This window comes from Phalaenopsis equestris, unplaced genomic scaffold (assembly GCF_001263595.1).
Source record: "Phalaenopsis equestris unplaced genomic scaffold, ASM126359v1 Scaffold001343, whole genome shotgun sequence".
NCBI lineage: Eukaryota > Viridiplantae > Streptophyta > Magnoliopsida > Asparagales > Orchidaceae > Phalaenopsis > Phalaenopsis equestris.
The window spans coordinates 99184-110682 of NW_018165782.1; the positions used below are offsets into that span (position 1 = coordinate 99184).

An 11499-nucleotide genomic window follows, 5' to 3' on the forward strand; every position below is an offset into this window, starting at 1 on the left:
GAAAGGTGTTCGTCCTCCCCCCCCCCCCCCCCCCTCTCATCTTTCTCCTCGTCCCTAATCCTTCTCATGGTGCCCCGATTTCTGAGAGTGAATAACATGCTCGTGGAACAAATAGAGGCTATGTGATCGTATTCGTGCCATCTGAAACACTTCCTGGCCGGTACAACATTTGAGGAGTTATCTTTCTCTTGTTTCTTTCCACTGTAATCTAGAGTGTCAAGCCCTTATCTGGGCTTGCTAGTTTCTCTCGGGGTACCCTTGTCGGTCGATGTAACTGTAGGAGACTGTCTGCCTGAAAATTGTTCCCTGTTCTACTTCTACGGCCTCTCCACCTCAGGGCTACTTTCTGGACAACCTTAAGTGATCGATAAGGTTGTAGTTGCATCACATTACTAATATTAGGCTTCAAGCCACCAAACTATCATGCTAATGTATCCTCCTTTAGCTCTGTCAACTCGCACTTCAGCTGTAAGGATCGAACCGTGAACTCCGCTAAAAGATCCCTCTGCTACAGATTGTGTAGCTTCACCCTGAAGATAATGAGGGAGAACATATTTCTTCTGCATGGCTTTCTTCGTCTTCCCCCGTCTGGTAATCTCATTGTCGCCTTCCAGTTTCCTCTGTCGTTGTACGTTCTCCCACCATAAGGAGGCACTCTTCTTCAGCTTAAAAGCGAAGAGTGTAACCCGCTTATCCTCTGGCACATCCTTATACTCGAATACCCGCTCAACAGCCTGCAGCCAATCAAGGAACTCATCTAGATTCATGTGCCCCTCAAACTCGAGCAAATCTACTATGATCCCGTAGTCATTGTGGCCTCCATATGACATCTCCTCTTGAAAATTTTTCCTTTGGGAGGGATTCAGATATCCTTTTCTAGGCCTCCTATGACAACAGAATATGAAACGTCGCGGTCTGTCTTCTTCATCATTGAAATCATCCTCATGGAAGAGATTTAGATTCTCACATCTTTCTCCCTTCGACTCTCCAGATCTCGGTTAAGGATACCCTCTTCCCGTGTCAACCCTTCAATTTCCACAAGCCTCTGTTGAAGGCCACGGAGCTCTCGCTGTATCTCTTTATGAGTAGGCTCGAGCATATTTCTCCTTGGTAACATGACTAGGGATTAAGGAATATGAAATAAAAATTTTGGTGGGGTTAACGTTTGGGTTGTGAAATAAAATTAGTTGGTGGAGGTGAGAGGGGATGTATGCAATTGATGGGATTTGAGATTTGGGACTATGGTTCCAGAATAGGCGGATGCTAGAAAACCCTAGGATAAAACTAAGGTTAACCTGGCTCTGCTACCAAATGATATCGGAACTAGTTAGGAATCAGCAGAAACAAAAAAGTAAGCTTTTATTATTACAGAAATAAGGCTACAACACGAAACAAACGAGAAAAGAAATAAAACTAATAATCTCCGGCTAGAACCGAAAAAAGAGATCTGACGGTGGCGTCGGCAAAAGAAAAAAGGGAAAAGGAAAAGGAAAAGGCTGAGGTTGTAGGGTAGATCAGAGGGATGCTAGTTGATGGGGAAACGAGCCGGACAGTAGGGAAGGAGAGTCTGGATGGCTGGACAGCTAAGGATGCTGTAAAGGAGTGAAATAAAGGATGTTGGCATGGGATTGGGAAAGCAGGACAGCAAAGGAAACTACAGTATGAGGATTGGTTGTGTGCAGGTGGCGGCCGAGGAGACTGTCCAACAAGACCAGCCATAGAAGGAAAGGGGAACAGGGCGCTGGGAGGCAAGCTAGGGTCTGAACAGCAGCCCTGTGGTATGACGAAGGGGCCGACTGAACAGAGCGAATCAGGTGGGGAAGCCGACATTTATGGGGAGTGGAGGAGAAGGGCTAGAGAAGATAATCACCACTTAGGGAGACAGATGCAGCTGGAGCAACTTCCAATCCATCGGATACAACCCTCGAGGGGAGAAAAAAGACGATGGTTGTTGTCCACACAGTACTGAGATCAGAAACACAACAAAAACTAAAAACTAAAATCCAAAAAACAATTTAAAGACTCCATAAATGAATTAATATAAAAGGAAAGGAATACAAGGGGGAATTAGCAGTTTCACCCCTTGGGGAACAGCTCGGTCCAGTCAGCCCTGGACTGAAGCACATTAGCAGCCGGCTCAGCCGACTTGCTATTCCAGCACCAGCACGAGAATAACCCTTCACTCATGTCAATCCCTTTATATATCAGTTATGGATATCCTTAAAAAAATATTCAAAATAAGGTGGCTTGGTTTACACATTATCACAAATGAGAAATGTTTAGATAATGAGACATCCATTGAGATAGAAAAAATACAAAACAATAAAACAAATATTTAAAAGAAAGAAAAACGATAATTAGCAAAATAAATATGTAGTATATCATATGCAATTTTAACATTTGTAATTTTAAATATTATCAATCAATATAGTTGAAGTTAAGGTGATACATAGGTCTGTAAGTTTGAGTATCTTAAATCTTATGCAATAGTATAAAGAGATGAATGCAAAGCAATATAAAGATAAAGTTGAATAGCTAAAATGGAGACGTACCACATGAATATTAGGTAACAAGGGATATCTTGAAAACATATAAAACCACAATTAAATCAATGATGTTATATAAATCCAAGTGCTGAGAGTAAAAATTCGTTGATATCAAAATAAAATATACTAATAATGAGAATGCTAAAATGAATGTATGGAAAAATAGGAATAAATTAAGAAATATTATATAAGAGAAATGACTGGAATGACATATATTGTAAATATACATTAACAAGCCTTTATCCCACTAAGCGGGGTCGGCTACATGAATCCCTTTTCGCCAATATGTCCTATTAAATGTCACATTTTCATTTAAATCTAATGAATTAAGATCAGTTTTACACAACCTGCTCAAGTCTTTTTAGGCCCACCTCAACCCTTCTTAACATGAGTCAAATCTAAACCATATACTCTCCTAACAGGGTCATCAGATGGTCGAGATTTGATGTGACCAAACCGCCTAAGGTGACTCTTCTAATCTTGTTCCACTGGATCTACTCCAACCCTTTCATGAATATATTATCTCCGCACTTTGTCTCTAAATGAAAGTCATTCATCCACTTGAGCATTCTCATCTAAGCAACAGCTAATTTTATGCATCTCTTTCACAAGCAAACAATTTGCACCATAAAGTATTGCAAGTCTCACCACCATATTATAAAATTTTCCTTCTAAGTCAAAGCCATACTTTTTTATCACAAAATAGGTCCAATGCATTCCTCCATTTTAACTAACTTGAATTCTATTAATAACATTCCCATCTATATCATAGTCACTTTGGAAAATAGGCCCGAGATAATAAATATTCACTCCTTTTAATGACTTAATCACCCATTATTAAAACTGCGCCATCATATTTGCTATTATTAAAATTACATTTCATTTATTCAGTTCTAGATCAACTCCAACGAAAGGCTTTAGACACTAAAGTTTACCTTCATAATTCAAATATTTCCTGAACTCTCTCTCTAGTCTTATCTACAAGAAAGATATCACCAGCAAAAGCATACACCAAGGTACATCCTCCTATAAATGTCCAGTAAATATATCCATAGCTAAGGTAAAAGATATGGGCTTAAAGATGGTCTCTAATGTAATCCAACTGAAATAAGAAAATACTAGGTCAATTCTCAGGTTGTTCGAACTTAAGTAACGGCCTAGTATACATATCTTTAATGACTTGAATATAAACAATATCAACACCTTTATTTTCTATAACTCTCCAAAGCACTTCCTTTGGAACCTTACCATAAGCTTTTTCTAGATCAACAAAAATCATATGCAAATCCTCCTTACTCTCTCTATATTTCTCCATCAAACCTCTCAATAAATGTATAGCTTCCATCGTAGACTTGCCCGGCATGAATCCAAGCTGATTTTGAGCAATTTTCATATCACATCATAAATTTATGTTTAATTACTCTCTCCCAAAATCATAATGTATAACACATTAACTTAATTCCTCCATAGTTTGTGCACTCTTGTACATCCTCTTTATACTTAGAAAAAAGTTTGAGATGATTACAAATATGGTGATTAAAATTTTAAAAAGAAAAAAGGGTGATTGATGATACATACAAAGATAATAGTTCAAGATGATTATTGAAAAATAAGTTCAATATATCAGACAACACTCAATAAAAATAAATGAAGAATAAAACTTAATCAAGTCAAAGCCAAATAGTTGGAAGTTACTGAAGATGATAATAAATTGCAAAAAATTGGCCAATGCATTTGATGATATCAGTTGAAATGTTCTAGTGAAAACTATAGCACTAAAAATGGACCGAGATCTATAAGAGAAGCTTACTATTAGAACAAACTCAAACAACAATAAACTATACAATAAAAGCATCCCATACGACACCAAAATCTTAATTTATCCTAGTTCAGTTATGATATGAAACTGTTTTCATTAGGTCATGACGTGCTATTTATTTATAGGCAGTAGAACTGTTTACAATCTAAAAGATGAGAAATAATTAATGTATGATGCAACAGCCAAGGGATAAAAGATTAAATTTAGATTAGTCGTTGGCTTTTTAACTATTAATATTGTCCACATATTTGAAAGTGGAATTGCTCTAGCATCAAGCTTATTTACTTTAATATAATAAATTAGGCTAAACCCTAAGAATAATGAATTTCAATATACATCACTTCCACAATTTCAGGAATAATACTCCTCAGTAATAATCTTGAAAAATTAAATAAATAAACATTGGAATTTGAAGCATAAATCTTTAACAAAAAAAAGGTTTTAAAAATCGCCAATAATATATACATGTTTACTAAATTACCTCTCGAAAATACGCAGCCATGACTGCATTATACATGCCTGTCATTGGCATCACTTTCATCTCCCTTGCATCTTTCAAAAGGTTGTAAGCACCCTCAAACTACACAACTAAAAAGAAATCAATTCCAAATAATAATAATAATAATAATAATAACCTTCAAATATCACATAAAAAAAACCATAATCAATTCAACAAGACAGAATTAAACGTCATCTGGTGCTGGAAAAAATAACAAAATGCAATAAAAATTTCATGTTTTGCCGTATCATTTTCAAGACTATCAATGGACCCGCATGACAGACCATAGGGTTACATCAGACATGACAACACAAAATAGAGGACGGCAAGTTTGAAAATGGCCTACATAGGTTCGGATCATAAGTGTGCCAATACAATTATGACACTCAAAAGTTGAGTGGAAGAAAGTTTGACCATTGAACCCTAAAATTACTTTGTTTCAGTTAAGGTTTTGGTCAAATTCTCCACCAAACACTACCCTATATCCTGGCCATCCTTCAGCCTAATTTGGTTGTTGTTTATGATCTGACTTTTTTTCCGATTTTTATTGGTTGAATTTTCCATTGATTAATAATTCCACTAAAAATTATGTACATAGGAAGAATTTAACTGCAGAAGGATTTTTGTATTCAGTCATGTGAAACTCGCAATGTCTTTCTCTAGGAATGAAGATATTAATACCATGCACCATATTTGATATTTGCTTGCATAATAATATCATGACAAGCACCTCAGTTTGCTCTTTGAAAATTGTACATAGATTTGTCCTTTCTAGAAACTGCAAGCAATTACTTGGATGGGCTCTCAACCTGTGTGCCTTCATTCTGTATGCTTCTGACATTGATAGTCATTTACTTTTACGTCAACTTTCACTGCAACACTCATTAATTTACTCTACCGAGCGCTAAATGGTACATGATCTGGCGGGTGGATTATTTTGATTCATGGTGAATTTTCATGAAATCTCCGCTAGTTCGATTAAAAAAGAAATAATCGTATTAAAGACTAGTAACAGTGATCATTCAACATGATAACATGATTGAAGAATGGATAGTTTTATGATCTATCATTCTGACAAAGACCTATTAATCATCTCCTTATGAAGGAAACTTATGTCTTGATTTCAATTATTTGAATGGATTCCAACATTAAATAGGTATGCTTACCTTGGCACAATTTGGGAACGCATATTTCAATTTTTCTGTACTTCTATTTGACTAACACTTACTAACTTGCTTATAATTGGCTTATTTCGACTCTAAAAAACATTCTTCATCATAATTGAACGCATTGCTTCCCGAAAAGCACTCGAAAATTTTTTAGCACTCTCAGATTACGGAAATGATTTTAATTGTTAGCAGCCTATATTAGATATTTCTGATCTATATTACTTGCATTTATGAATGCCTCAATACAATTATCATACACATTTTTCTTTTTTTTTATTTCAAAATATGCTATTTTATACATTAGAATCTTGCATATGCAATAGACGGGTAATGGGCAAGGTTGGGAAAAATGGACTTTCTGAAGTGGAATCTTGAGTTGACCTCACATTTTTTGCAACCTCTGTATTATAGATATTCAAAAGAGTGAGGTAATAAACCATTTCAAAAAAGAGGGATGACCCAGTCAAATTTAAATTTCTTTTAAAAACTTGATAGAGTCTAATAAAGCACCATTTAAGAATAAATGAAACCAGCATAACAAGTCTTGCAAAAATTGAAATAAAATTTGAAGGACTTAGAAAGTGATCCACAGAAGAAAACAACTATGGCCTCAGACAAGTGATGGAAGGATAAGCTGTTGTAACTGTTTGTTTTCTGCTGTAGCTGTTGTATCTGATCCAAAGCTTGAGATTATCAGAAAGCATTTTGATTCTCTTAAGCTCACAGGGAGTTGGAAAGTTGGTTCGCTAGATGACCGTCACGTTCTCATTCAACTCTCAAATGACGCAGATTATACCCAACTCTTTGCTCAAAAAGTTCTCAAAATCGATAATCGCTTTATGAAAATTCTGAAATGGACAGTGAATTTTGATCCAAAATTGGAATCTCCTATTATCCCGGTTTGGGTTAATTTTCCCATCTAGGTGCATCTCTTCAATTATGAAACTCTTTATACATTGACAACTACTTTTGGGAAACCGCTGAAGGTCGATACTCTCATGCTTGATACAACCAAACCATCTGAAGCTTGTGCGCTTGTAGAGCGCGACATCACTCAACCCTTTCCAGGGGAGATTTGGATTGGCTCCCCTCATCAGGGTTATTGACAGAAGATAGAAGATTGTGAATGGAACCTCATCCCCAATACTGCTCTCACTGTGGAATGTTTGGTCATAGCTCTTCATCCTGTTATCGATTGCATCCCCATCTACGATCGGTTGTAGCCCCACCTATTTCTCAGCACATTTTTGCGGAGGTTATACCCTCTTCCTCACTGCCTGTGATACCTACTGATATGCTCATGGCGGATACGGGGCAAAATGGTTTGTCTACTGATATTGTTTCGGAAAATGTTGATAAGGGTCGTTTGTTGGAGGAGAGTAAGGTGGTTGCCCCTGGATGGCAGGACCTGGTCACTGCCCCTTCTTCTACTGGTGTAGACATACTATCCTCTCAGGCTCTACCTACCGTGGAAGGTGCTCAGACTCCCCTCTATGAGGTGATTGAAAATAGGGAAGAAGCGAACATTCACATTCAGATGATGGAAAAGGTGTCTCCTAATACTAATGAGGACGATTTAGAGTCAAACAAAAACCATCTTACTATTATTAATCAGTTGGTAGAACTACTTGTTGAGAGGGCATGTGTTTCCCAAGCATTGAAAGACTTTCCTACACAAACTCAGGAACTCATCGCTGCAACTATCTTTCCTTCTACAGATCAGATTAAACAGTCTTCAGAAGAAGAATGATAAGTTTACACTTCTCGATGAAGGAAGAAGGCTGGGGACACTGTTCAGCTTGAAAACTTAATGGATGATACCTTGGTCACTCATGGCAATGGAACAACACTTTAGAGTTTGCTATCTGAATCCGCTCCAAGAACCAGAGGAAGAGGCAGGTCTAAACTGCCTCGTCCATAAACACTTTTTTTTTTGCATGTTTTCTTTTTTTGAGTCTTTTGTATCTTTTTGTTAGGATATCTTGGTACTATGTATCGTATGGGTAGGGTATCATCCACCGGGCCCTCTCATACAACTTTTTGTATCCTTTTTTTATTTCAATATAATCAGCCCTAGGGCTTCCTTAATATATATATATACACACAAAAATCCAAAGAAACAAATATACATAAAGATAAAAAAACCAAAAATCCACCAACAGGCGCAAAGGTGCTAGAGACGTCCCACTTTAATTTTTCCTCTGCCTCTAGTTCGCAGAAGGGAGTCAGCTAACAAATTGATAAGGTGCGTACCATTACCCGAAGTAACCAAAGTATCATCCATCGAATTTCTGAGCACAAGTATGTCTCCATTCTTCTTCTTCCTCCTGGATGTGTAGACTTGTCATTCCTCATCCGAGGATTGACTCAATTGATCAATGGATTGATTCAAAGATGGTCGGACAGATATAAGACGTTGCACAACCTGATCTCCCTGAATCTGAGTAGCATTGACATCTTTTTGGACCTGATGAGGCGGTAGTGTAGCAGCAGAGGTAATTTCACCTGTAACATCAGTGATATGTTCTAGGGCAGGCAAAGTCTGAAGAATCTCCCTCGACTCCATGATATGAGGTTCCGAAAACGAGGGAGCTACAATAATGTGTGGAGACTGAAAGATTGATATATTGTCTGCGGGAATAGTAGCGTCTTCAGATGTGTGTGTGTGTGTGTGTGTGTGTGTATTGTAATATCTATGGCGGTGGCTGGCTGCTCCGCTAACGTTTCGCCCGGTGGCGATTCCCTGGTTTGATCCTTGGTTTTCTGCGTTCGTTTTCTGCGATCGTCGACAACGACGTAGGGATTATGCGGCTTCGTTGTCTCTCCCTCGCGCCAGCTTTTGCGTCGAGCTGCAAGTTTCGTGGCTCGTCTTTCTGCGTCGGCGTCCAGTTTCAACGCTACGCCTCTGCTTTCCGCGTCTGACGGTTCTCTCCTTCATTTTTGACGCTTCTTTTGTTCGCGTCTGCGCCAGTGCTTCTCTCCGGCCCGACAATAATTATTTTGTTTTGCTTTTGTGCCCGTCTTTCTCTCCAGCCCGACGCAAGCTTTTTGCCGCAAGTGACAGCTGGCACATCCCCTTGCTCCGATGGCACTTCCTTCTTCTTTGGCTGAACCGGCAAAGACCTCCTTTGCACACGTGGTGGGAACCCCTCAGGTGGAGTCCGTGGTGATATTCTCCTCAAGTTATAAGGAATGTCTCGATGGTACAGATTGTCCTTTTGTTAAGAAGGGAAGTAAGAAAAACGGAAAAGCAGCAATTTTTTCTCTGACTAAGAAATTTCCACCCTGACGGAAAAATTGAAGTTTGCTCTTATTGGAAAATTTCAGTAGGGACACCCACCTATGAATGTTATCAGAAAGAGTGTTGATGATCTCAAGCTAGTAGGCAAGTGAAAATGGGACTTATGGATAGGAGACATGTGTTGATTCAACTAACAATGGTTGAATACTACACTAGAATTTTCTCCAAGAAATATCTTAATATCGCAGGAAAATCTATGAAGTTACTCAAGTGGTCTCCTGATTTCGACCCAAATCATGAAACTCCCACAGTACTGGTATGGTTTAGTTTACCTGGTCTCAAGCTGCATTTTTTTCACCATCAGGTTCCCTACTCTATTAGGGTCATCCAAGAGGGTCTTTTAACTATATTTGTCTACTTTCAGCCGATCCAGACCCTTGGTGGTCAGAATACTTGTAGAAAGAGATATTACTTTACCGGATGTTACTGAAGTCTGGCTGGGCACAACCCACAATGGATATTAGCAACAAATCGTCATGGAACACAGACCCCCATATTGTACCCAATGTAACAACTGTAAGATGGTTGGTCATATCCTTGATAAATGTCACAAGCACCATCTTAATTTGAAAACTAAGGTTCAAGTGAATAAGGATGGGTCTAACCCCACTGCTCTGGACATTCTAGTTCTACCTGGGGAGGATACTACCATACAGGAGGTGTCTGTTGCTCTTAAGGACCCCCCCCCCCCCCCCCCAAAGAGGTTTTTATAATTCTGCGGGGTGGGTGGTGGTGGCGTGCGTCTTTGAAGAGGATGGATTGAAAGTCGAAGGAATCAAACCAGAGTTTCGCCATCGGGCGAAACCCTAGCATAGCAGATCACGCAGCACCACTTCTTCAGAAAGTATCCGGCGTAGAGGCAACTCATACTTCACATATACTAGAGCCTATTGTGGGTACTACGATTGGTATTTCTTCTGCTTCAGCTCTACCGCCCCATCAGACTGATACTTCGGAAGAGGAATGACAAGTCTATTCCAGGAGAAAGAAGAAGAATGGAGGTCAACTCCATCTCAAGAACATATTGGATGATACATTGGTTACTTCTGGCAATGGCAATCATCTTACCAGTTTATTAGCTTGCTCCTTCCTTATAACTAGAGGCAGAGGCAAGACCAAATTGGGACGCTCTCTAGCCACCTGAAACTATGTATATCTGCACTATTAAGTTTTTTATTTAAGTATCTAATGTATTTTTTTGTTTTTTCTAGTTTTAGAACCGTTTATGGCTTTTTAGTTGGCAGAGTATCATGTTTGGGCCCTCCCATACATTGTATCTGTATTTTTTCTTTCTACTTAATATATCAGCTTTTTTGGGCTTTCAATATATATATATAGATACAGATAGGTTGTATGAGTGGGCCTAAAAGAAGGCACCTAATCCACACGATACAACACAAAATCCCAAAAAAAAATACATATAAGATCAAAAAACCAAAACCACCGACGCGCGCAAAAATCTAGGGACGTCTAGGGTGGAGGTGTAGATGTTGACAGTGAGAACTGGAGTGGTCGAACATACAACAGTTCAAACAATACGAAGGGAAAGACTCAGAAAGACTCAATCACAACCTTTCACAACCTTTTGTCAATATTCATGGTGTTGTGTGTCTAACCAAATTTACTCAGAAGCAATTGAAGTGATATCTCTCCCAACAAGTACTCTGGCTTTAGATGGACAGAAAAGATTAATGTAAGAATGTTTGTTTTCAGTGACTTACCATAAGCCGAGACAATAAACTACAATACTTTTTGAGTAAAATATTGAAATTTCAGACCAGTGAGGCGAATCCAAACCGAAATGATTGGTGGTTCCGTCTGTGGGTCAAAATACACCGATCATTTCAAAATTTCATTGTTCTGTTATTAATCCATATTACTCTTCTAGCAAATAATCGCGAGTAATCCTCTTCATTATTAAGTTGAATAAGAATGTGTCTTTCATCTAAAAGTCCAATTTTTCACTCTCCAATAAGATGCATAAGCTCAAATTCTTTACAAATGAGCTCCATTTTGGGATGGTCATAAAGAAATTTCCCGACCAAATTTAGAAGACAGCAGGAAGCAAGTTGAATACATTTAGCTTCTGTAAAAAAATGACATAATTCTTACTTTTCCTACCAGGTTTCTTAATGTCCTCCGTCAACTCAAAAGAATGAGGGAAA

The 11499-nt window shown here is 38.3% G+C and overlaps 1 protein-coding gene across 2 annotated transcripts in view; it reads right to left on the bottom strand.

The window, feature by feature from the left end:
* LOC110034083 (pentatricopeptide repeat-containing protein At4g04790, mitochondrial) overlaps window positions 1–11499 on the bottom strand; it is a 114097-nt gene that overhangs the window by 62231 nt on the left and 40367 nt on the right. For both annotated transcript variants that reach the window (XM_020738338.1, XM_020738337.1), the window contains exon 9: window positions 4847–4945. In XM_020738338.1, coding sequence (XP_020593997.1) covers window positions 4847–4945 — 99 coding nt within the window. The remainder of the gene's footprint in view (window positions 1–4846; window positions 4946–11499) is intronic.